Genomic DNA, 27568 nt, shown 5'->3' with positions numbered 1-27568 from the left:
ACAAACTGAGGGTTGCTGGAGTGGGGGGTGGGGTGGGAAGGATGGGGTGACTGGGTGATAGACACTGGGGAGAGTATGTGCTCTGGTAAGCGCTGTGAATTGTGCAAGACTGTTGAATCTCAGATCTGTACCTCTGAAACAAATAATGCAATATATGTTAAGAAAGGGAAAAAAAAAAAGAAGAAGAAGAATGTAGCAGGAGGGGAAGAATGAAGGGGGGGAAATCGGAGGGGGAGACGAACCATGAGAGAGGATGGACTCTGAGAAACAAACTGAGGGTTCTAGAGGGGAGGGGTGTGGGAGGATGGGTTAGCATGGTGATGGGTATTGAGGAGGGCACGTTCTGCATGGAGTACTGGGTGTTATACACAAACAATGAATCATGGAACACTATATCTAAAACTAATGATGTAATGTATAGGGATTAACATAACAATAAAAAATTAAAAAAAAAAACTTTGTCCTTATTTTAAATAATGTTTTATGCATGTGTATTACTTTTCATTGTAGATCCTAGATAGCCTTTGGAAATCATGAAAGGAGAAAGGGAGACAGAGAAAAGGCAAGAAACAGAGGCAGTAACAGAGTCAGAGAGAACTAGTAACCAAGTAGTGTTGCCAGATAAAAGACAAATCCATTTTTAGTAGAAGTAAGTCCCAAATCTTGCATGGGACATTCTTATGCTAAAAACGTATTCATGATTTATCTGAAATTCATATTTAATTTAATCTGTCAACCCAAAGGAATTTTCTCACTCTTCCTCTCCCAAAGCTGCATTGACACACAAGCATGGATCCAGGATTCATTTGCCTGAGCCACAAAGAGCTGCAATGCAAACAGTTCTCCAGGAGTTATAAACAGAAAACAAACAAAACAACAGAAATTAACAACAACAACAAAAACTATCCAACAGCATAAACTCTTAAATGGAAACAGGATCCGTAATTCAAACCTTTGTTGGTGGCTGGTCGGGGATGCAGTTTATCCGTTCCACTTCACTTACTACTGGGCACATAGCAGGATCAGGGGTGGTACTTGCTGTCCCAGGATCGGGGGTAACTGTTGCCCCAGGATCTGGGATAATCCCAAAAACAAACATAAAATGACCATCAGACAGATCTAATATCACAAGCATTTAACATGATTGTCATAGTTCTCAACACCTCCAAGTATATGAAGTCAACTACCGATTGGGATTCACTTTAGAAAACCTCATTAGTTCTTGCTGACTGTACTTACCTCTGTGTATACTGAATCATCTCCTTCCACCACCAGCAAGGAGTTTGGCTCCACCATTAGATCAAAAGGTCACCACCAAGGTAAGAACCAAATCTACCTTCTCTAGTCCAGAGGTCAGCAAACTATAGCTCGTGGACCAACTCAGGTCACAGCCTGATTTTTAAATCAAGTATTGCTGGAGCACAGCCACACCCACTTTTTAATGTATTATCCATAGCTGTTTTTGTGCTACAATGGCAAAATTAATTAGTTATGACAGAGACCATATGGCCTGTCAAATCTGAAGTATTAAGTACCTGGTCCTTTACAGAAAAGTTTGCAGACTACTCTGATCCTTTACTTCCACCCCCAGCAGCTGGTTCACAATATGTTTGTGCACAGAACATGGGCGGTGTATGTTTTCTCAGTTGCAGTTGTTCCATGAACAGGCCTTCCCTCAACAAGGAACACTTCTGAGTGATGACATTCTTATGTAAATATAAAGTCTCATATGACAAAAATGTAAAGGAAGGCCACCAATCTAAAAATTGGCAGTTAGGATCTGCCCAAAGGCCTTGATTCAGATTTTAAAATCAGTCAAATGAAAGACACATTTATTGCATTCTAAAATAAGGAAGTGAGATTTCTTTAAGTCACTCTGCAATAAGTTAATAAGGACATTAAGAACAATGAGGCTTTTAATTAGTTTCATTTCTGTTCCAATTCAAAAGTGGTGGATTGAGAGAGCTCCATATTTGTGCCACTTTCTGCATAAGGGTTTTAGTTCCATCTTCAAAGTCATGGAATTTTAAGAGTTAAACAATCTTTGAGATTACTTGATCTAACTCCCCGCAAAAGTAAAAATTGTCAGGGCTGGGACAGAGGGAATGGGAGCAGAGAAGTCTTCTTCTAGCCACAGACTGACCCTTCATCACTTGGTTCATAGAAACTCTTCCTAGATGAACCAGGTAAGAAATCTGGGATAACTCAACACAATCTAGCCCCTCTTTCAGAATAAGACAGTTCAATAAACGTTTAATTAAATAACTCTGGTAGTTGTTACTTTTTTTTTTTTAAAGATTTTTTATTTTTTATTTGACAGAGAGAGAGAGAGCACAAGCAGGGGGAGCAGCAGGCAGAGGGAGAGGGAGAAGCAGGCTCCGTGCTCAGCAGGAAGCCCGATGCGGGGCTCGATCTCAGGACCCTGGGATCATGACGTGAGCCGAAGGCAAACGCCCAACCGTCTGAGCTACCCAGGTGCCCCTAGTTGTTACTTTTTAAAGAATCAGAACTTTGGCCTAAAATACTTTGATTATATACTTACTCGATTGCCTTGCATATAAGGGGTAATTGGTTAATAAAGGTTAATAATATTGTTAATGAAATGAGAATTATTCAATGCAATTCAGCAAATTTATTTCAAGGGTCAGTTGTGGAATCCTGCACTGTGCTAACTGGGAAATAAAAGTATCAGCTTAGGCCTACAGTGACTACCTAGTGAGCTGTCACAGTTCCAGTCAGGGGTTCACAGACACACATGTAATTCTCCCCTCCCCCATACACACACGCACTCACAACAATGGACAAGAGAACATCACGTCCCTGCCACTCATGAGGTTTCTGCTCTGGGAAGAGCAACACATGGTGGGTGAACGTCAGAGTTCCTTGTTACCTTGTGATTCCAAAGAATCTTTAGCTGAAAGCACAAACAGAGGAATAGTGATGATAAACACCATAAGCAGAAGAACACTGAGCATAAGCTCCAAAGTCGTGAAATCTTTCAACTTCTTTCTTGCCATCTGCAAATAAAGGAAAACAATTTTAGATTTGAGTTTTATTTAATTTATAGCTAGTAATTTTCGAATGGACAAGCTCAAATGTCACATAAGTAAAATGAATAACAATCCTTCATGTACATACCCATCAGCTGGATTAAAAAATTATCAACTCATGACCAATCTCATTTTTTCTTTATTCTACTTACTTCTCTCCCTAACCTTGGATTATTTTTTTTTTAAAGATGCTTTTGTTTTATTTTATTTTTTTTTAAAGATTTTATTTATTTATTTGACAGAGAAAGAGAGCACATGAGAGGGGGGAGGGTCAGAGGGAGAAGCAGACTCCCTGCTGAGCAGGGAGCCCGATGCGGGACTCGATCCCGGGACTCCAGGATCATGACCTGAGCCGAAGGCAGTCGCTTAACCAACTGAGCCACCCAGGCGCCCTAACCTTGGATTATTTTGAAGCAAATCTCAGATACCTTTTCATCTGAAAATATCGAAGTATCGGTGCACCTGACTGGCTCAGTCAGTACAGCAGGTGACTCTTGATCTCAGGATTGTGAGTTTGAGTCCCACGATGTAGATGTAGAGAGATTACTTTATTCTTTTTATTTAAATTCAATTATTCAACATATAGTACTTCATTAGTTTCAGATGCAGTGTTCAATAATTTACCAGTTGCATATAACACCCAGTGTTCATCACATCACGTGCCCTCATTAATGCCCATCACCCAGTTACCCCATCCTCCCACCCATCTCCCCTCCAGCAACGCTCAGTTTGTTTCCTAGAGTTAAGAGTCTTTCATGGTTTTTCTCCCCTCTGATGACTCCCCATTCAGTTTTCCCTCCTTTTCCCTATGATCCTCTGTGCTGTTTCCTATATTCCCCATATGAGTGAAACCACCTGATAATTGTCTTTCTCTGATTGATTTATTTTACTCAGCATAATACCTTCCAGTTCCATCATGTCAACGTAAATGGTAGGTATTCATCCTTTCCGATGGCTGAGTAATATTCCATAGTATATATATACCACGTTATACTTTAAAACTTTTTTTAATATTTCAGTATTAAAAAAGTAAACTTCATGAAAGCCAAACAAAATATTGTTAGAATAGCAAAAATATTTTTAAATAATTCCTTAATCATCAAATATCTAGTCAATGTTGAAATTTCTCTTATTGTCTGATAAATATTTTATAATTTGTTCTACTTTTATCAGGATGCAAGCAAGATTTATATATTATAATTGGTTTGTGTCTGTTAAGCTTTTGTTGTTGTTGTTGTTTAGAGAGAGAGAGCCCAGAGTGGGAGGAGGGGCAGAGAGAGAATAGAGAGAGAATCTTAAGCAGGCTCCATGCCCAGCACAGAGCCCAAGAGGGGGCTCAGTCTCACAACCCTGAGATCATGACCTGAGCCAAAATCAAGAGTTGGATGTTTAACTGACTGAGCCACTTACCCCTGGCTCAGGCACCCCTGTTAAGCTTTTTTTAATCAATAGGTTTGTTCTGTAGATTTCCCCATAATCTGGATTTTGTCAATTGCATCTGTGGATATACTTACATGTTTCTCTACCCGTATGTTTCCTGTAAATTTAATGATCAGATCTAGAGTTTTGACAGATGCAGGTTTGATGTGTATAGTTGGTATACAGTCTTCCAGCAGAAGACACATAAAATATGGCAGATTCTCCTTTTTTCATATTAATAGCCATTGGTGAGCATTTCTTAGGTCCATTATTCCATTAGTTGTGACAGTGATACTGTAATTCTACCATTCTTTATATGCTGGATGAAATATTACTATAGAGAGAAATTTCCCCTCATCTATTATTTGGATCATAAAGGTACAGTTCATATAGGAGAGGTAGGATAAATGTTTGACTCTATTTTCTGGGTTTCAAAATAAGGAGTTGTTGCCCTAGCATCCTCCAAAGAGGTCCAGTGAGAATATCTGTACAATATCTTTGTGAAGTTATGGATTTAAACACATCTTATCTGTTCTAATCCATTGATATTATTATTATTATTAATGCTCATTTTGCCTTATCTGTACTTGTGGGAGTCTCTTTAAGTTGGTTCCTGGTAGTCTTTGATAGTTTCCTTGCTCTCTGTTATAACATGATAACCCAGGCTCATTTTGCACATTTCCTGCCTCCAGTCTCAAATCAAACATCTCTAAGGAGGCTTTGTTTTTTTCAGTGGGAAAAATATTTAGAAACCACAGTTTCAATGAGATCTGGTGAATTCTACAACTAAAGGTACCTGATGGATCATCCTGACCAACTGGCTACCTTTGGAGTCCCAGGGACAATTGTCAATTAAAAAAAAAAAAATACAGAAATAACACATTTACCTAAGTTAGAATTGTTATAAATCCTAGCTGGGGATTAAAATATTTTGCCAAGAAGTTTAAATCAGATGTTCAGCAGTCATCTGCTGTCTCAACCTAAGTGAAACCAAATCTCTGGGGTTAAGGCTTGGATATCTGATTTATTTTATTTTATTTTATTATGTTATGTTAATCACCATACATTACATCATTAGTTTTTGATGTAGTGTTCCATGATTCATTGTTTGCGTATAACACCCAGTGCTTCATTCAATACATGCCCTCTTTAATACCCATCACCAGGCTAAGCCATCCCCCCACCCCACCCCCTCTAGAACCCTCAGTTTGTTTCTCAGAGTACATAGTCTCTCATGGTTCGTCTCCCCCCTCCGATTTCAACCCCTTCATTTAGCTTAATGATGCCACCATCATTTTCTTTGTGCTCTATGATGGGGAAAATGTTGGGAAGAACTCTACAATGCTTCAGTGGATGCCCCCTGGCAAGTGCTCTAAATGAGTATTTGCTGATTTGGAAGCAAGACTGACTGGAAACACCATCATGATATGCTCTGTGTCACAGATGCACTTCAGGGAACCTGGTCCTCTTTCCCAAGGAGTATGAGAGAGATGAAACAGGAAGTAGTATGCCTTCATCCCAGCAATCTCACCAGTAATCACAGGAGTCCAAGTGAGAAAAAGAAAAAGAAAAAAACTTGATATAAAAAATAATATAAATTAGAACACAGTTATTTATTTTACAAAAGGATCCAAGTCAAGATTTCTTTTAATCAACCATTTTTGAAGTATGAAGGAGAGGTAATCAATATCTCTAGGGTTTGGTTTGGTTTTTTTCAGAATCCACTTTCTGGAAAACAGTGCTCTTCACAGCCCCTTTATTAAGCCCAACCATAGCTAAACACTGGTTCACATCCCTCTGCTGTTCTGCCTTCCCCTACTCCTAGCTCAAGGCCCAGTGGTCTCTCTGAGCAGAACTGCCCCCAACTCCACTACAGACCCCTGTGAGATAGTCTCTGCTCTGCTATACCCAGCACAATGGTCATGTCTGTTTTTCTTTTTCCATTTTGTTACAGACTCATTTCATTTGGTACATCTTTATAAGACTGTCCATGGAAGTTTAGAAAAGAAAACAGGTGAAGTCCTATGATCTGTCTCCCATCTTGAATCTTTCTGGGTAGGTTTTAAAAGTTCCCCAGATGACTTTGATATTCAGTTCCCTCCATTCCTATTGGAAAATCGTTTTGGGAATTTTGAGTTCATCAGTGGATTTAATAATATTGCATGACACTATCCTGTAGGGTGGGAGTGGAAATGGCAGGTGTAAATTGAGGACAGTGAAAAATAGGACAAATACTAAGTAGGAGACAGTAACAACTAAAACCAAATAACATATTTGGAAGGAGTAGTAGTGGATGGGTGGCCCCTTGTGAAATTATCAAGCCCATCAAAGCACCCCTCCCAGCACCTCCAGTATGTCAATCCACCCTCTGTGCTCCCAGCTCATTTGTGGTCAAATGGATAAGTTTTTTAAGGCTTTTTCCCAAAAGGCATATCTACTTCCATAGGTTTGCAATACCCCTTTTCTCTCTCAAATTGTGAGCTCCCGAGGTATAAAAATTATGCCTGCTTCTTTTTATTTCCTTCCTAAGTATCTACTAGTAGAATCTGTATAATCAATAATTATTGATCAATAATATTTTACTCCCTGGTCGATTACTGTGCTAAACATTTCATTAGTAATTTCCTGCTGCATCTTATCCCCAAGCTCTCCTTCTCAGAACAGAGAGCTTGCTAAATAGGGCACAAAAAGACTTGCACTTGACTCCCTGCCCTACCATTTCTTGCTGTGGTAGCCAAAAGAATTTTCCTAATACTCATAAGTCTTGGTTTTCTTATCTGTAAAAATGAAACTAACAATACCTATTGTATTACCTATCATCACCTTCTTATTGTGAAAATCAAATAAGAATATTTTTTTAAGATTTATTTATTTACTTGAGAGAGTAAGAGCTCACGTGCGTGAGCAAGTGAGGGAAGGGGCAGAGGGAGAGAAGCAGCCTCCCCACTGAGGGCAGAGCCCAACACAGGGCTCAATCTCACACCCCCGAGATCATGACCTGAGCTGAAATCAAGAGTCAGACGCTCAACCAACCGAGCCACCCAGGCGCCCCTCAAATAAAAACACTTTAAATTACAAGGCATTACATGCCATTGCATATGATCCTCATGACAACCCCACATTATTTACTGCTACACCCCACTTTCAGATGAGAAAATTAAGATTTCAGCAAGGTCAAAAAACTTGCCTGGTGTCACACCGCTGATAAGAAGCAAAGCCACAATTTCAACACCTGGCCCTTGGACTCCACAGCCAAAACTTTCAACCATTACTCTGTATTCTATGTTATAATGTCCCATATTGTACATCAGCTTAGGCTTTTTGTGAGATTGTGGTTTTATTGGATAGTATCTGGCTCATTAACCAAGTACTCAGAAGCGTGGTCCATGGCTAAGCACTTGGATGCATTATTTCCATTAGTCCTCACAACCACCTTATGAGGAGGGACTGTTGTTATCCCCATTCTACAAATAGTTAACTGGGCGTGATAGAAGCTGGGGTGCCCACGGTCCAGCGCTCAGAGCCAAGCTTCCAACCAGGCAGTGTGAATCCAAAGCCAGCTTCCACAATGTGATGCAAACACAGGAAACTTCTCTATTTATGAATAATTAAGGCTGCTAAATTAAGACAAGGTAGGATGTATAGGAGATGTCTGTGTCCTTCCAGAGACAACCATGGGATTGGAAGGCTTTTGGAAAGAAAAGGAAACAAATATTCAGCAACAGTTCAGTCCCCACAGCACCTGGTAGATTCAAAAGTGCTTTTGTAGGCATCCATAGAAGTCATTTAGCTTTTAGCTTATGGCCCACGGCACTGTGTTAAATTCTCTGTGAGACCAAAGAGAATGAGCTGCTGATGCATACTTTCCATGTTTATTCATCATCTAGTTATCAATGTTCTGTCTTTGGGCAGAGTAATAAATAAACTGTATAAACTGCAATCAGTTTATTTATTACTTATCAATTATATATTAAGCTCCCACAATGTGCCAAGCACTCTTCTAGGAGCTGGTTCTACAACAAACAAAACATAAAAATTCTTGCCGTCATGGGACTTATGTTCTCATAGTTAGAAAAAAGACACAATAAACAAAATAAGTACATCTGTGATGGGTTGATTGTGGTAAGTACTATGGAAAAAAATAAATAAATGGGGTGGGGGGATGAGGAATGTGGGGGTGAGGGATGCACTTTCAATTAGACTGGTCAGGGCAAAGCTCACTTGGAAGGTTCAAATTATTTCTGTACATAAACTGTGCTGACTCCAACAGTAATTTTTTCCTCTTGAATTAAAATGGTGGGGCGCCTGGGTGGCTCAGTCGTTAAGTGTCTGCCTTCGACTCAGGTCATGATCCCAGGGTCCTGGGATCGAGCCCCGCATCGGGCTCCCTGCACCGCGGGGAGCCTGCTTCTCCCTCTCCCACTCCCCCTGCTTGTGTTACCTCTCTCGCTGTGTCTCTGTCAAATAAATAAATAAAAAATCTTTAAAAATAAATAAATAAAATGGTTATATGAATAGTTACCAAAGGGCATTTTCCTGGTACTGTTAGAACTGTTTAGGCAAAAAGGATAGATAAATCAGGTAGCAGCCCAAATTATTGAAACAGCTATCTGAATTAATTTAGAAAAACTGGATAATCAATCATCATATTTTCTAAATATAATGTCTGTATTTGCATAGGATCATATGATCAGTGTCTGACTTGCATATGATGATCTAAGCCTTTCTTCTAAAAATCCTTTGATAACATAAGGCAAGAGATCTAGTGGAAAAGAGAGGGTTAGTTTTACAGAGACTGGGAATAACTCGCAAGAAGGAGTCCAGCAAGTCATGCTACTCCTCAGAAATCCTGGGCAAAACTTACTGGGTTGGTTCATTGTCTCCCACCTACTGTCTAACCCCTCCAGGCCTCAGTTTCCTCCCCTGAACCACAAAGGGATCATCTCTAGAAGACAGCTATGGATGACTGTGAGCCCAACACCAGGGTGAGCAAAGGCTTCCTCATCACCTTCTGCAGCTAACTCCCGAAGTAACTTTAAATGGAAAATTTCTTCTTCTAAGTCCATCTACTCATGAGTATTCCATGCTTATGGAGCAGTTTGTAAAGTAAATTTATTAGCTCATCGAAACTCATTTGCAAGGGAATGGTTAACAACAAAAAAATCCCTGACTTCATGTGTAAATGTGAGTGAAACAGTGATGAGCTATCATAAAACCGGACTACAGGATAGAGTGTCCTTCCACTTCATTTGGTCTCTCATACACTTTGGCCCTACCCAGCACAACAAACCAAAGACCCACCCCCACTCCCACCCCATGGCTCCCCCTTTTGCATCACCACCACTCCTTAAACCCCTATTTCCTGAATTGTCTGAATTTTTTTAACAAAACTAAGAAACAAAAACAAAACAAACAAACAAAAACCCCAAAGACCCCCTTCCCTCTCACTCCCTCCCTGCCCAGCACATGGGTACTCACTGTTCTGTAACATGACATCCGAGCAATAGCCAGTTTGGAGAGTAGGAGGTCCCTTTGCCACATGAAAGCTACTATTCAGACCCTTGGTAGCCTATTCGAATGAGACCATGGCATTGATCTTGGTCTCCTTCTCTTTCCCCAACAGAAACTCTTCCTTTCCACCTCAGTGCCAGAAAATGCCCACTTGTATCTAGATAGACTTTAGCAACTAGTGAGGACCCAACTTCCTTTAAGTTTTACCAGAGAGGGGCCAGCAACAAGCCACTGCCTTCCCCCTTCCCCTGGGCACTTCAGGTCTATTTCACACATGAGGGCCAGTCCAGGTCCTGCACCTTTCCCTGCACACCCTCCTCCTCAGACTCCACCTGAACTCTCTCCCATGCCCCACAGCCCCCGGCACCCAATGCGTGCACACACCTGAGACTCTTCCCTAGAAAATAATTCTTTATCTGATCACCCAACTCATAGGGCTAGTAATAGATTTCTCAATTTCCTGACCACAGTGGATTCTCTAATTACTACCCGCAATCACAACCCCACATACTTTCAGAAGGAATGTGCCCACAGGTTCTATTCTAACCCCTCTGCCTCCCTTCTCCCACCTCACCTCTGAATCAGAAAGAATTGCTACCCTGAATATTAACTCTTTCATTATCCTCCCCATCGCACACACACAAAGGTTTAGCTACAGCTGGGCTTATAGACCCAGCCTTGGTATAGAGGCGTGAGCACACACACACCAAAAAATAAATGAATTGAATCTTGTTTTATGTGTATATTTGTGAAATTATGTGTGCTGTTGTTTAGTTTTGTGTTTAACCAATTTCAAGGACATTCTACTAATGGAGATCGGCGCCAGTCCACACACACTTGCGCACACAAATCTACAGCCATAAATGAACACCCGGTTCACAAACATACCTCACCACCTCCTGCCGCTGTCCCCGCTCTCACTGAAGGATGGACTAGGAAGCAAAGCAAGGAGCACAGTCCACAGAGGGCAGCCACAGCCCTGGCAAGCTGTTACCATGTTATCGTTAATGGGTTTCAAATGCAAATGACTGCCCGGATTTCATTCTCCAGATCAGATCTGCTAGTTAATTAGTAATCATGGTCTTCTTCCGAGAATATCCCTAAGAACCTGGAGAAGGAAGTGACCATCCTGACTCCCTCTGACCCCTCCAGGTGCTGAATGTACCTTCAGCAGTGATCACACTCAGGTGCCTGGCAAAGGAACACAGACTGACTCAAGGTGTAGATGATAAAGAGCAAAAAATAAACCATCCCAGGGTCCCGTTGACATTTACTAGCACAATCTGCTGGTTTGTGTTTGAAGGAAATAATTTTGAAAATATTTTCAGAGTAGTTTTCTTCTTTCCTTGTCTCTAGGAGAGCGGTCCCCAAGCGTTTTTGTGTGGTGGAGACCCTTTGGCAGTCTGGTGCCTCTTATGGACCTCTCTTAGAATTACATTTTTAGGGGCGCCTGGGTGGCTCAGTCGTTAAGCGTCTGCCTTCGGCTCAGGTCTCGATCTCAGGGTCCTGGGATCCAGCCCCACGTCAGGCTCCCTGCTCAGCGAGGAGCCTGCTTCTCCCTCTCCCTCTGCTGGACCCCCTGCTTGTGTGTGTGTCTGTCTGTCTGTCTCTCTCTGTCAAATAAATAAATAAAAATCTAAAAAAAAAAAAAAATTACATTTTTAAATGCATGAGACAAAATACTTAAGGATACAAAAGACCCTGAAACTAATAATACATTGCATGTTAATTAACTGAATTTAAATAAAAAATTTTTTAAAGATTTAAAAAGGATACAGAGGAAACTAATTCCAATGAATTAGTTACCAGAATATTTTTAATTGCAACATAGTAATGCATGTGTTTCTTTAGTGATGTATTAGCCAACAAATCTAGCAACAGGTCTAACAGCTCCTGCAATCTCGAAATAGTAATAAGTGGAAATAGTATCTTGAGATTATCTTCAAAATATGATACAAAAGTAACCGTGGCTTCTCTTGGAACCAAATTCTTAGGTACTTCTAACACTCCTGAGGTTTGTGATCTCACTTTATACTTAAAAGACAGGCCACATTTCAGCTGGATTTTAGCAAAGAAAAAATACATATATCTTGTCCCTTGCAAGTTCACTTGCTTTCTGTCTTCTGTGTCTACTTGGGAGCCATGGAGGCCGTGCAGATATCAGAACCAGCAACGTGATGACAATACGTCCTCCTCCCCGCTCCCTAGATATCACCCTTACTTAGACTTTCATGACCCCCTGTCCCTGCTTCCAACCCCTGAAAACACAACTCTGACCACTTCTTTAACACAAGTCAATTCAATATATAGGTGTATGTGTACTATAAGCAAGCATTGTCAGAAAAGCAATAACAGCAACATCTACGGCGTGCTTCCTACGGCCTGTGCATTAGGCTAAATGACTCACGTGCATGATTCCATTTCCTCCTCATCACCACACTGTGAGGTAGCAACCGTCACCCCCATTTCGCAGACTAGAAACCCTGGACACAAAAAGCAACTTGCCCGAGCGAGGTTCTGTAACTAGGAAGAGGTGAAACCAGAATGCAAACTCAGGCAGTGTGGTGAAACCTGCACTTGAACATGAATGTGAGCGGTGCTTCTATAACCTCATGTTCAAGAGAAGGTAGAAGTGCAGTGACTGCCATGCAGAAGACAAGATGGCACTGACTAATGCAAAGACCACAACTGGGAGGGACAAGAAAGAAACCAAAGGCATGGATAGATGGGAGTGGGCAGAGAAGAAGGAAAGACATTGTGAGCCAAGGGATCAGCATACGCAAGGCTCAGAGGTTAGAGAGAATGCGATCTGTTTTAGAAACTGCAGTGAAAAGATAGAGACAAGGGAGATGGTTGTGGGAAAGTCAGGGACACTTTTGGCAAAGCACACTGGAGGCCCATCGTGGAGACTCTAGCCAACAGGGAACCATCACAGATAAGAAACTGCCCAGAGCAGTCATAAGTGTGAAATCGATTTCTGAGCTCTCTGCCCAGGACTCAGAATGCTGGAGTATCTGTCTCTTTAATTCTTTAATCAGAATATTTAGTCTCCCCACACCTCCACACAGAACAAGTGCCAATCAGTAGGGAACTCTGGAAGCTGTACAAGCTGTCTGTCCATTGGAGTGATACAAAAGTGGGGCACTCTGCCACCCTGAGATCTCCATAGGCAGCCCCTAAAGATCAAGAGAGCAGTGCATCACCTCGCCAGTACTGATGAGAACATCTGCTGACCTTCCCTAAACAACGCTTGATTCTGGCTTCTGTTCTAAACCCGGAAACAGCCACAGTCTGTTTTTCGGGAAAAATCTCAAATTCTTCTTTCTCGTGAAGGCTGTTTTATCATTCTTGATTCTACCATTCCAATATTTTTTTCATTATTCACCAAAAAGCTTGGCTCACTGCCGTTTCTGCATATTCGGCGCAGCCTCCACCTGAAATGTCTATGTCCTCTGTCTTCCTATGTAAACCCCTCTCTTATTGCAAAGCCAAGTTTAAACTCACTTTGCCATGAAATTTCTCTAAACACTCAATTAATGTTGATGCTTCCCCTTTTCTGAACTACTAAAGTAACAGTACTTTCAAGAAGATATGGTTCTACTTTATAGATGTGCATAAAAGTTCTCCGAGGACTGCTAGCCACTCATCAAGTCCCTGCTGGCTGAGTTCCCTCAAATGCTCCAGCAGGGCCAGACCCAGGTGAGGAGCCCTTTCTGACTGCTGAGCTGAGAGGGGCTGGCTGAGCACCAGTGTGTGTCTCCATCCTCTTAGCACTGAACACATTATTGGATTTTCCCTTCCTGGAATAAAATTCTACAGAAAACAAGATGCACATCTGCTTGTATTCTACTGGTGGTAGACTCCAGGTGGATAAGATAACCCTGACGGTATCCTCTATAGCCTATTAATCTGAAACAGTTGAATACAATGTTGGAATCAAGATAAGGCATCTCTTGGAGATGTGTTTCCATGCGAAACCTTCAGGTGGTGGTTTATGATCCCCCATTTGGTGTCATAGAAAGAGCATGGTGTTTGGAATCAAACTAGCCTGGGCTTGAACATCAGAGTCTCTACTTACTTGCTACAGACTTGGGCAGTCATTTAAATTTTCTGAAGCTTAGTTGCCTTCTCTGTAAATTAGAGATGATAATATGCACGACATAATATTATTTGGAGCCCAAGCTGAGATAGTAAGTGCCTGACATCCAGGGTCAGTTTTCCAGGCTCTCCCTAACTGGTCTTTTCTGAAAATAAAGTCAAATAAAACCCAGCAAGCAGTGGCACTGGCTTAAATTCTGTTTAGAACTCTTCCTCTTATTCATCAACCACCTGGAAGAGCCTCACTAGAGGGTGGGGCTGGAGGCAGTGAACTCTTTCCTGCATAGACCACTGACAGACAGCAGAGAGCAGTTTGCCTGCCACACCGAACTGATTCCCCAGGCCAGTGGGGGAAAGCCAGCTCTAGCCCAGAACCTTGTTCTGCAGGACAACACCCTCCCCTGCACGCACACATGCGCACAAGCACACTAAGGCACTCACACTCATAAGCTACATGCCATCTACACCCTTCCTGTCACAAATCACCTCTCACAGTCGCCACAACCCACAAACTTTTAAGTTGTACCTCTTTCTTCTTATTGCAGCTGAGTTGTTTTCCTTCTTTTGTTCCAAGTGTAAGCTCTTCACAACAGAGGCTACCTGGAAAGGGGAAAGAGGAGGTGCTTGGGGTAGGAGTAATTTCTCTGTCCAGAAGCGTTCAGAGGAAAGGTTGGGGGTGGGAGGGGGAATACGATCTACCCGTACTGAGCATTACAGCATTTCCTTCCCTGGGGAAATATCTATTATTCAGCAATTTGACGCTGCCCTGCGTCCCTTCCTACCTCTTACCCCACAGACAGCAACTCGTGCACACACAGGTGTGGGTCCACGGAGAGAGTTCTTGGGGATAATACATTACCTAGTATTCACGTGTCAGTCATAAAGCATCAATTGCATCACACTTTGTAGCTCTCAGAGCACTTTAACCTGTACTATTTCCTTAATCACTTCTCATAGGGCAGGTATTTTATCCCCAGGTAAAAATGAGGAAACAGAAACTAAGAAAGATGACTTGCTTTATAAAGGTCACTTGAGTCTTTTAATTTCTTTTTTTTTAATATTTATTTATTTATTTTATTATGTTATGTTAATCACCATACATTACATCATTAGTTTTTGATGTAGTGTTCCATGATTCATTGTTTGCATATAACAACCAGTGCTCCATTCAATACGTGCCCTCTTTAATACCCATCACCAGGCTAACCCATCCCCCCACCCCCTCCCCTCTAGAACTCTCAGATTGTTTCTCAGAGTCCATAGTCTCTCATGGTTCGTCTCCCCCTCTGAATCTCCCCCTTCATTTTTCCCTTCCTGCTATCTTTTTCTTTTTTTTTCTTTAACATATAATGTATTATTTGTTTCAGAGGTACAGGTCTGTGATTCAACAGTCTTACACAATTCACAGCACTCACCATAGCACATACCCTCCCCAATGTCTATCACCCAGGCACCCCATCCCTCCCACCCCCTACCACTCCAGCAACCCTCAGTTTGTTTCCTGAGATTAAGAATTCCTCATATCAGTGAGGTCATATGATACATGTCTTTCTCTGTTTGACTTATTTCGCTCAGCATAATACCCTCCAGTTCCATCCATGTCATTGCAAATGGCAGGATTTCATCCTTTTGATGGCTGCATAATATTCCATTGTATATATATACCACTTCTTTATCCATTCATCTGTTGATGGACATCTTGGCTCTTTCCATAGTTTGGCTATTGTGGACATTGCTGCTATAAACATCGGGGTGCACATACCCCTTCGGATCCCTATATTTGTATCTTTGCGGTAAATACCCAGTAGTGCAATTGCTGGGTTATATGGTAGCTCTATTTTCAACTTTTTGAGGAACCTCCATACTGTTTTCCAGAGTGGCTGCACTAGCTTGCATTCCCACCAACACTGTAGGAGGGTTCCCCTTTCTCCGCATACCTGCCAACATCTGTCATTTCCTGACTTGTTAATTTTAGCCATTCTGACTGGTGTGAGGTGGTATCTCATTGAGGTTTTGATTTGGATTTCCCTGATGCCAAGTGATGTTGAGCACTTTTTCATGTGTCTGTTGGCCATTTGGATGTCTTCTTTGGGAAAATGTCTGTTCATGTCTTCTGCCCATTTCTTGATTGGATCATTTGTTCTTTGGGTGTTGAGCTTAAGAAGTTCTTTATAGATTTTGGATACTAGCCCTTTATCTGATATGTCATTTGCAAATATCTTCTCCCATTCTGTCCGTTGTCTTTTGGTTTTGTTGACTGTTTCTTTTGCTGTGCAAAAGCTTTTTATCTTGATGAAGTCCCAATAGTTCATTTTTGCCCTTGTTTCCCTTGCCTTTGGCAATGTTTCTAGGAGAAGTTCCTGCAGCTGAGGTTGAAGAGGTTGCTGCCTGTGTTCTCCTTTAGGATTTTGATGGACTCCTGTCTCACACTGAGGTCTTTCAACCATTTGGAGTCTATTTTTGTGTGTGGTGTAAGGAAATGGTCCAGTTTCATTCCTCTGCATGTGGCTGTCCAATTTTCCCAACACCATTTGTTGAAGAGACTGTCTTTTTTCCATTGGACATTCTTTCCTGCTTTGTCGAAGATTAGTTGACCATCGAGTTAAGGATCCATTTCTGGGCTCTCTATTCTGTTCCATTGATTTATGTGTCTGTTTTTGTGCCAGTACCATACTGTCTTGATGATGACAGCTTTGTAATAGAGCTTGAAGTCCGGAATTGTGATGCCACCAGCTTTGCTTTTCTTTTTCAACATTCCTCTGGCTATTCAGGGTCTTTTCTGGTTCCATACAAATTTTAGGATTATTTGTTCTATTTCTTTGAAAAAAGTGGATGGTATTTTGATGGGGATTGCATTGAATGTGTAGATTGCTCTAATTAGCATTGACATCTTCACAATATTTGTTCTTCTAATCCATGAGCATGGAACGTTTTTCCATTTCTTTGTGTCTTCCTCAATTTCTTTCATGAGTATTTTATAGTTTTCAGAGTACAGATTCTTTGCCTCTTTGGTTTGATTTATTCCTAGGTATCTTATGGTTTTGGGTGCAATTGTAAATGGGATCGACTCCTTAATTTCTCTTTCTTCTGTCTTGTTGTCGGTGTATAGGAACGCCACTGAAATAAAAATGGGAGGAAAACTTCCAAACTCGTTTTATGAGGCCACCATTACCTTGATCTCAAAACCAGACAAAGACCCCATCAAAAAGGAGAATTACAGACCAATATCCTTGATTAACATAGATGCAAAAATTCTCACCAAAATACTAGCCAATAGAATCCAACAGTACATTAAAAGGATTATTCACCACGACCAAGTGGGATTTATCCCTGGGCTGCAAGGTTGGTTCAACATCTGCAAATCAATCAATGTGATACAATACATTAGTAAAAGAAAGAATAAGAACCATATGATCCTCTCAATAGATGCAGAAAAAGCATTTGACAAAGTACAGCATCCTTTCTGATCAAAACTCTTCAGAGTATAGGGATCGAGGGTACATACCTCAAGATCATAAAAGCCGTCTATGAAAAACCCACAGCGAATATCATTCTCAATGGGGAAAAACTGAGAGCTTTCCCCCTAAGGTCAGGAACACGGCAGGGATGTCCACTATCACCACTGCTTTTCAACATAGTACTAGAAGTCCTAGCCACAGCAATCAGACAACAAAAAGAAATCAAAGGCATCCAAATTGGCAAAGAAGAAGTCAAACTCTCACTCTTTGCAGATGATATGATACTTTATGTGGAAAACCCAAAAGACTCCACCCCAAAACTGCTAGAACTCATACAGGAATTCAGTAAAGTGGCAGGATATAAAATCAATGCACAGAAATCGAGTCATTTAATTTCAATAGAGTAGTCCGATGTTCACGGAGTCTGAGTCGGTAAATAATTAAGTAAATACAGAATTTCTTTTTCAGATGAAATATTCCTTCATTCAATCAGCCAATTCCAAGTTCCTCTCTAACACGTCTCCCAAAGTGGACACTCTCAGATCCCATCAGTTATCAAACTCTACCACTCTCACCTTACAGCTGGCCACTTCTCTTTCAGCCCATATCTTGAACTAGATTCCCATGGTCTCCACCATGGTTCCCCTGCCCAATGCCTGGAGAACACCTTTCCACTCCTGTAAGGGAGCCCAGCATAACCCTGACCCACTGGTCCCAGGTGACTGAACCAACCCGGTCCAGTCAGATTCTCTCTCCCAGAGATTAGGATTTGGAACACATAGTCTGAATCATATTGCACCGGGTGCTAAGTCTGTGGGTCATGTCATGTTATTGAGAGAGAAATTAAAGCTTTGCTGAAAAAACTTGTTTACCCAAAAGAGGATGGAATAGGCATATAGAATGTAGCAGAAATGAGAGACCACTCAATCCAAAGCAGAGACTCGCTGCCAGTATTTTTGCTATTTCTGCGAAGGCCAAGGTGCAACTGAATTTCATCTGATACTCATGCACCTTCACCAAAATACTATCACTACTATTACTACCACCACCTCTTCTGAGACTAACCACCACCACCACCACCACCACCATCATCATTCTTTCTTCCAGTTTCTGTGCATTTCCATGCCTGGCAACCAGTCTCTGCGAGCCCTGCTACCACAGGCTCTTGGTTTTCTCCCTTTGTTCAGAGTAAATACCTTCACCAAAAATCTCTAACCACTCCCGTCGAACATATCTTTCTACTTTGTTTTGCTGGTTTTTACACCCCCTTGTAATAATCATGGGACCTTCAAATCCCCACAGAGTCTCTCTGAATTGTTTGTCATCTGCATAGAAGTGTACTTTTTAGATCAGGATATACGTAACCTAGGGTTATGTGGTGACCTGCTGAGAGGTACATCACACATTTTCTTTTTTTTTTTTTTTTTAAGATTTTATTTATTTATTTGACAGAGAGAGAGTTAGCGAGAGCAGGAACACAAGCAGGGGGAGTGGGAGAGGGAGAAGCAGGCTTCCCACCAAGCAGGGAGCCCGATGCAGGGCTCGATCCCAGGACCCTGGGATCATGACCTGAGCCGAGGGAAGACGCTTAACGACTGACCCACCCAGGCGCCCAGATCACACATTTTCTTGGAAATTCCATTTTAGTCCAAGATCATTAGAGAAGAATAAGTAATTTGGATCAATATTTTGAATGATGAAAAATGTGACAGTATAAAGTAATAGCATGCAAATTTACAAACTTTTCAACATGAAATACTAAATTTTACAGAAATTTTCCCCTGTGATAAGACGCTAATCTTATCCCCACCCAAGGGGAAAACATGTGAAAAGAATGCCACAGAAAACATCTTAAAGGCACTGACAATATCTTAGAGCCATGAACAGACTCTCTCTCTCACTGCTGCCCTCTCTCTGGCTCAGCCTCTCTCCCTATGTGCTTCCCTCTCTATTCTGCTCTCTGGGAATCAGCATATCCACAGGATCTCCCTGTCTCTGCTGGATAGAGAACCCTCAAGGTGCCAAGGCTGCCCAGTGTTCTCCTACTTTATTGCGTCACAGAGAAACAGAACAGGACTGGTCCTCATCTAATGTCTTACAGCTCTATCAGCTTTTACTGAAAACCTCCTCTTCCTTAATTCATTTTAGTGGACAAAATGAAGCCTAAGAAGGGTCCCAGAGATCCCTCTAAAGGAATCCCTTTCCACAGCTCCCTGATGAGGGAAGTGATCTTACGTATGTCCTTGAATCACCAGATTCCACACTGATACCAGATTCTATGTCTGGACCTGGGATGAACACCTAACCCAAAGACAGCAAGTCCTTATTTCAACCAGCCTCTTATGGAGTAGCTCACTGTGTGATCACAAGACAACTTAGATTCTCTGAGTATGAGACACAGAGAGAATTTGCAGCAGGATCAATTAGTAGTAAGAGCAAATTGTAAAGAGAGAGAATCAGAAATAAGAGCTGTAGCGAGACAATCTTGAACCTCCTCTCCCCATACCAGTACCACTCTGCCCACATCCTTCTGACAACCATGAGTGGACAAAATAGACTTGAAATGCAGGAAGCAGAGACATCCTTCCTTTTATTTCCTCTCTTGCACTTCCTGTTTTCTGCCTCTCCATGACAAGCATACCCAGACAGAGTCCAGGCTGTCCTTGCCTCCGTTCCACTTCCATGCTTAGGTGGGCAAATAGATTCCCAGGGCCCTTCTTGCAGGCGGGTTATCAGCTAGTAATGGCATTCACCTTTCAGTAATGGTGGCCCAAGCCTTGTGACTTAAAACCATAAAGAGAAGACCTTTCTCACAGAAGGAGAAGCCTGGAACAGAGTAGTTGCTGGCGTGACTTCAAGTACTCAAAAAATTCAGGGTGAGAGCTTTGCAATTCTCTTGGCTTTTCCCTCATAGGCGGAGCTCTAACTGTAACATTCAAGTGTTGGCTGGCACAGAAAGAAGAAAAGGCAGCAAGGGTTTTCTAAAATAGTCTACCCAATAACTTCTTGTGTTCCAAATGCCGCTCCTATCTATATGAAAGATGAGAAATGCAGTTTATTTTTAGATGGGAATATTGACATTCCCAATAACACAGGGCTTCTATTGGTAATCAAGAGTGTAGGTAATTAGCAATATCCACCATGAACAGAGTGGCAAGCTGGATGTGTGGACTCTGCCTAAGTCAACTGTGTGCTCCAATCCAACTTGCACTACACACAGCTCTGCCTTGGGACTCTTCAGGTGCTGGTCTAGCTTTTAATAAAGCAATACACCCCCTACACCCTCATTCCACTGCTGTTCTCATGTAATAGGAGTGACTGGCAGAGCTGGGTTTGGGAATTCCCGGAGCTCTTGGCTATGTGCCGTCTAAAAGCATTAACAACAGTCTTTAATTTCTAACGACAGTCTGAATCTCACTATGGTGGAGCAGTCAAGTGAATGGCAATTAATTCTCCATGCTAAGATGACATGGGTACTGAGTAAAGTGCCAGTGCCCGAGCCATGCTCCAGACTCAGGTGTGGCTCCTGCTGGGATCCTGGGAAATCCCTAATGCCCTTTTATCCCAGGGGTTCTCAAATGTTTGTGTGCATTAGAATCACTTGAATGGCTTGTCAAAACACAGATCGCTGGGGTCCACCTTCAGAGATTTGGTTCAAAAGTTCTAAGTAAGGCCCAAAAGTTTGCATCTCCCACAATTCTCTGCTGATGCTGACCTCCCTGGTCTGGTGTAATTTATAGTAAACTTGCATTACTGGAGATCTCCCAAATGAATCTTTACTCCTTGCAGCCAAAAGAAGCTGCTTAATATACCCTTTGAGTTCAGACAGAAGCCCATAGGACCAGATCGAGGACAAGATCTAATGACAAACACCATATCCCTCAGAACCCTGCCTACACTCTGGCGGCTCCAGTTGTTACTGGGTCAAATTTCACTAGTTCTTTCTTCCCTTAGGATGAGTACTTTCCTGAATGACTACGCAGTAGGTTATTTAATCTTTAATCTTCAGTGCAGAAAACACATTTGAATTCCAGGAGTGAATTCATCTACATTCAAGCAGGGCCTACACACACATTCATAAGAAAGCACAAGTGATCATATCACTGCCTTGGATTTAAAGCGAATGACCAAATAAATGAACAAAAATCTAGTTGTATGTCATGTACCACGAGGAGCAAAGAATGAGTAATATATAATCCCTGCTTTTGGATAACTCAGTGTAATTGGGGATACACACTTGCAAACCAATACATATTTTGATCAATATGGTAAGTGCTATGATAGTGGTATGGACAAAATTGTGGTGTGGAAGCAAAGAAGATGTAGGAAGTCTATGGGAGGGAATCAAAGAAGGCCTCAGCCCAGATCTACTCGAAGAAATTCTGAGGAATTTCATTTATACTTATATTTATACATTGCTAATCGCTATGTTAACCTCCTGAGTAGATGGACATTTTCTTTCAGTCATCTTAACCGAGCCTACAGAGATTCCTCCCACCCCTTTCCCTGCCAGAATAGTACTTTCCTGAGATATGAACCCACCAGACTCAACTTTTCTATCTTTCCTGAGAATGGGATGATAGTTCATCCCTCCCCTCGACCTCTACCTCTACCCTGAGGTAGTTCACAAGGACTCAACTGCCACCACCCAAAATAAACCCATTCAAATAGGACTCAGGTTGGAAAGAACGTTACCAGGCATTTTACCCAAATAAGGATATCCATTACACCCCACTCTACAGATTGGTAGCTAGATTTAGAGGAAAGAACATCAAACATGAAATCAGAATATCTGGAATTAGAAACCCAACTTCTCACTTAGTATTTTCGTTATCCTGGCAGAGATATTAAACTATTTCACCTTCCTGAAACTCCACTTTGTCAATAAAATGGAAGTAGCATTATGGTCTTTACAGGAACTGTGAGCTTAAGGGATATTTATCCTACTATAAAGTAGTAAGTGGAGTCTACAATTTCAATTTTGTAAAATACGGAGCCACATTTTCCCAAGATTAAGTAATTGTCTGGGCTGAGCCTGCCCAGTAAGCAGGTCAGGAATTCCAGGTCTCACAGTGGTCTGGCGCCCTCTGGTGGGAACTGTTAAATAATGCTAGGAGGATTCTGGGTCCCAAGCTGGTTTGAACTTCTGGGGAAATGGCAGTGATTATAGGACTCTTCCAGTTTGTTGGGGCCCATTTCTTTGTCCAATTATCTGGGAACATTGGAGATATGGGGACTCATCCTCAGCCTCCACACTTCCTGAAAGTAGGTTACCCCTTGACCAACATCTCCCCATCACCCCCCACCATACCCCTAATAACCACCATTCTACTCTCTGCTTCATGAATTCAACTTTCTAGAGTCCATATAAGAGTAGGATCATGCAGTATTTTTCTTGCTGTGACTGGATTCTTTCACTTCACATAATGTCCTCCAGGTTCATCCATATTGTTGCAAATGGCAGGATCTCCTTTTTTAAGGCTGAATGATATTCCATTATATGTATATGCCACAATTTCTTTATCCATTCATCCATTGACAGACGCTTAGGTTGTTTCCATATCTCAGCTACTGGGAATAATGCTGCAATGAACATGGGAGTGCAGATACCTCTTCGAGGTCCTGGCTTCATTTCCATTGGCTATATATCCAGAAGAGTGATTACTAGATGATACAGTGGTCCTATAATTAACATTTACTGATCAGACATCATGTTCCAAGCACAACACCAAGCATGCTGTATGTGCCAATTCAGGTAATCCTCCCAATCCTCTGAGGTAGATGTTATTTTGATGGTCATCTCCATTTCATATGAGATAAATATAGAAGATTCAAACATTTGCCAAGGTCACACAGAGAAGTGGCAGAGCCAGGCCTCAACCTTAGAGACCCTGGTTCCAGAGGCCCCTGATTCCAGAGGCTCTGAACACAGAGCCACCCTTCCTCTAGGTGCTCTATGGAACTGTGAGCTCACTCACAGGAGCATACTGCCCAGAGCGAGACTGTGAAAAGTTAGCAAAAATGGCCAATGAGGCACGAGGCTGAGCAAGCAGAGGAGCAGAGGTAGAAAAGCTCCACCTCTGAGAGGAAATGTTACCATAGGACAGATTGCAAACCACCCACTCAAATTCTCTTTTCCTTTCCCCATCATTCACTCCACAAAATGAGTGAATGACTGGATGAAGCATGAAAGACAACAATAAAAGAACTGGAAAAGTTAAAGCATTTGTAAGAGTGAAAAAAAAAGCACCAGATCAGGCAGAAATGTTATAAAACAACAACCGGTCTCTAAATGATCAGCTCTCCAAATCTCCATTGAGTAACTAGCCTGAATTTTTACAGAGCTTGCAGAAGGGATCATAAAATCAGCTCAGATTCCTTTAGAGATCAAGGAGAATTAGAGATGCCAGAAAGCCCAAGCACATCAAATATTTGGAAATGTTTAAAAGGGGAGAGAGCTAGACTTCAGAAATTACAGCCAAGTATGTTAGAGTATGTTATATGTTAGGATATAATGCCTTGGAATGTTAAAAACTCCTAGATATAATCCACAGGGATGCTATAGACTAGTAAATGTTTCATTTGTGGACATTTCATTCATTCAAAAATTATTTCTTGGGTCCCTGCTGTGTGTCTTCATGAAGCCTGTATTTTTAGTGGGGGATAGGTATAGGCAATGAATAACTGAACATACACAGGAATATAGACTAGGGTAACTATGATTACAAGCATCCGCGATGTGGGTAAGGGATGCCAGTCATAGGATGATCAGAAAGGTCCCTCCGATAAGGTAACTTGTGAGAAGAAAGTGGGACACCTGAGTATGTATGGGAAAAGTAATTTGGGCAATGGGAAGGGCAAGCACACCAGTCCTGAGGTGGGAGCATGTGTGGTGAGTTCACAGAACATGAAAGAGGCCCATATGGCTGGTATGGAGTGAAGGAGGAAGCAAGTATCATGGACAACATCTAAGAAGGGACAGAGGACCTGATTAGGTATGTAAGGACTTTGCTTTTATGGTGAGAGAAATGAGAGGCCCCGAAAGGCTTGAACAGAGCAATGACATGATCTTAGTGATACTTTAGCAGGATCACTATTGTTGCTTTGCCGAAAATGGGGTAAGGCAGTGGGGAGTGGAAAGCAGAGTGAGCAGTTAAAAAGCTTCTGCAATAATCTGGGCCAGATCACCCCCTACCGCCTCCCTTCATGGCAGGTGCTGGCGTTGTTCATGGTAATGCTCCTCTTGCCAGCACAGTGCTTGGCATAATGATGATGCTTGAATGAAATCTTTAGCAAGGGCAGTCTTAACTCATGTGCTGATGCCAGGGGAGGAACCATGCATTCATCCACATTAAAAACAAAGTCTATGATAAAAGTCATGCCTCAGAGGTGATAGAAGAAGGCATGCAAATGGAAAGAGGCACCATTTCAAACCTTAGTTCATCAAGAAGATATGCTTTGCCTGCTGCCAGTTCCCTTCAAACCCATAAGCAAATCCCGCTCCCTTCTCCTACCATGCAGGTCCAGATGGGCATGCAAAACCGGACTTAGAAAACTGAGACCCTGTCTTGTTTGCATCCATGATGCTGTCCAACTGTGATCTTATCCTTCTGAGTCTCAGCCTCACCCAGCTTTTCCTGCATGGACTGCTGTTTCTGGATGCCATCAGCTTATATACTTCCAGCGGCCCTCTGAGGAGGCTGCTGTACGGACACACCTAGGTTTATTCAAAGCTTCTGCATCACCCAAGAGAAAGAACCATCATTCCTCTGCTCTTACAATGAGCCCTAGTGTGTATCCAAGAGATATTCCAAAGCAACAATATCCCTATTGTAATTTTGCTGTCAGAAATTTTTACGCATTCACTGTGGGATAGATCTAGAGCAAGAGCCTGATGCCTTGTGAAGGAGAGGTCCTGGCTTATAATGTACACTGACCCTTCTCTGCTGGGTGGTATGTTGAGCCTTAGATTAACCAAGTGAGAAGAGACATCATATTGACCCTGACTCCTGTCATAACTGTGTCCTATGAAGTCAAGAGTGCATTTCTATTCCTTTCAGCCCTGGAGTTTGCAGTGGGGATCCTGACAAATGCCTTCATTTTCTTTATGAATTTTTGGGACGTGGTGAGGAGGCAGCCACTGAGCAACTGTGATCTTATCCTTCTGAGTCTCAGCCTCACCCAGCTTTTCCTGCATGGGCTGCTGTTTCTGGATGCCATCCAGCTTATATACTTCCAGCGGATGAAGGACCCATTGAGCCTCAGCTACCAGACCATCATCATGCTCTGGATGATCACAAACCAAGCTGGGCTCTGGCTCACCACCTGTCTCAGTCTTCTCTACTGCTCCAAGATTATCTGTTTCTCTCACACCACCCTGCTCTGCTTGGCAAGCTGGGTCTCCAGGAAGGTCCCCCAGATGCTCCTGGGTGCCATGCTTTTCTCTTCCATCTGCACTCTCCTCTGTTTGGGGGACTTTTTTAGTAAACCTGGCTTTGCATTCACAACTATGCTATTCATGAATAATACAGAACTCAATCTGCAAATTGCAAAACTCAATTTCTATCATTCCTTCATCTTCTGCACCCTGGAGTCCATTCCTCCTTTCTTACTTTTTCTGGTTTCTTCTGGGGTGCTTACTGTCTCTCTGAGGAGGCACACGAGGATAATGAAAGCCAAAACCAAGGACTCCCGTGACCCCAGCCTGGAGGCCCATATCAAAGTACTCAGATCTCTTGTCTCCTCTCTCTGCTTCTATGTGGTGTCATTCTGTGTTGCCCTCATTTCAGTGCCTTTCCTGATGCTCTGGCACAAGATCAGGGTAATGATCTGTGTAGGGATCCTAGCAGCTTGTCCCTCAATACATGCAGCAATCCTGATCTCAAGCAATGCCAAGCTAAGGAGTGCTGTGGAGACCATTCTACTCTGGGTTCAGAGCAGCCTAAAGGTAAGGGCAGACCACAGGGAGGATCCCAGAATTCCAGATCTATGTTGAGAGCAGACACGAAATGAGCTCTTCACGAATATGCCTCTGATAGTTCATAAAGCCTTCAGAAACCTATTCCAGTTTCTTCTGTAGACATAAGCGAGAGTCTCTCCACTTTGTGTCAATGAACTCACCCATAGTAGAATAAAATCATTAAAGCTCTATCTGTGGCCTATGCAAGAATGACATGCATGGGTTCTTCAAGTTTGTTTTGAAAAAGAATGAAATAGGTGAGGTACTCATTGTAAATGCTTTGTATACTATAGTTTATTCATGCTTGGTATAAAACAAACCATGAGAAATCCCCTCTTATGAAATACTATCTAAACCCCAAGATAACATGATTGGCTTTTCACATGACTGCTAAACCTGTTTCTTAAAAAAGGCGCTAGCTTAATATTAGAAAATATTCACTACTATGGCAATTACATAACCCTCTTCAACTCCACAAATTTCATGGATATGAAAAGACAGACTTGGAAGATCAAGTGTCATCACTTCAGCTTCAAGAGGTACTAAATTAAAACTCCTACACAAACCAGAGAATAGGGGTCATTTAGTCTGAAAATACGCAGATTGAGAAATGTGCACTCAACCTGCTTTATAGTAGGGGTAAAGAGAGGTAGATATTTGCTCAGTGGGTGCCCGGGATACCAGCGCTGGTGTGTGCCTTCTGGCTCTGCTCTATTTGCCCCTGAACACAGTGCTTTGCCTGGTACCAAGCATTGGAACCTACCAAAATAGCCTCACTGGAAACCATGTTTGTAGAGATTTGGCATTTTCTGCCTGCCAGGAAGGCTCTCCTCAAATCAAATCCTACAACACTCCGGAGAGAAAAAGATATACGAGACATATAAATCTTGACAGCCTTCAAAAGCATGGCAGGTCACGCACAGAGGCTTGTAGCTCTGGCAGCTCTGGGAACTGCTGAGCAATGGCTTCCTCCTCTCTGGCACCCAATTCCTCCTCCCAGTTGTCCAAACCAACTAACCTCTTGTCCCCTCTGCTGGCTACACAATTTGTAACTTCATCTGGTTTTCTTTCCT

General features: G+C 42.1%; 2 protein-coding genes across 2 annotated transcripts in view; one reads left to right on the top strand and one right to left on the bottom strand.

Annotated features, from left to right (window-relative positions):
• MGAM (maltase-glucoamylase) overlaps positions 1 to 14781 on the bottom strand; it is an 84686-nt gene extending 69905 nt beyond the window's left edge. The window contains exons 1-3 of the mRNA XM_036086589.2: positions 14605 to 14781; positions 2891 to 3017; positions 953 to 1074 (exon numbers count right to left, since the gene is read on the bottom strand). Of these exons, the coding sequence (XP_035942482.2) occupies positions 953 to 1074; positions 2891 to 3017 (249 nt within the window). The 5' untranslated portion in view covers positions 14605 to 14781. The remainder of the gene's footprint in view (positions 1 to 952; positions 1075 to 2890; positions 3018 to 14604) is intronic.
• Positions 14782 to 24273: 9492 nt separating this feature from the next.
• On the top strand, positions 24274 to 26531 carry TAS2R38 (taste 2 receptor member 38). Its single transcript, XM_036086537.2, has 2 exons — positions 24274 to 24279; positions 25506 to 26531. The coding sequence occupies exons 1-2, from the start codon at positions 24274 to 24276 to the stop codon at positions 26529 to 26531; spliced, it is 1032 nt and encodes a 343-aa protein (XP_035942430.1).
• Positions 26532 to 27568: the final 1037 nt, after the last annotated feature.

Source organism: Halichoerus grypus, chromosome 12 (assembly GCF_964656455.1).
Source record: "Halichoerus grypus chromosome 12, mHalGry1.hap1.1, whole genome shotgun sequence".
NCBI lineage: Eukaryota > Metazoa > Chordata > Mammalia > Carnivora > Phocidae > Halichoerus > Halichoerus grypus.
Note: the sequence above shows the minus strand (reverse complement) of the source record. Positions and strands in the feature narration are given on the sequence as shown.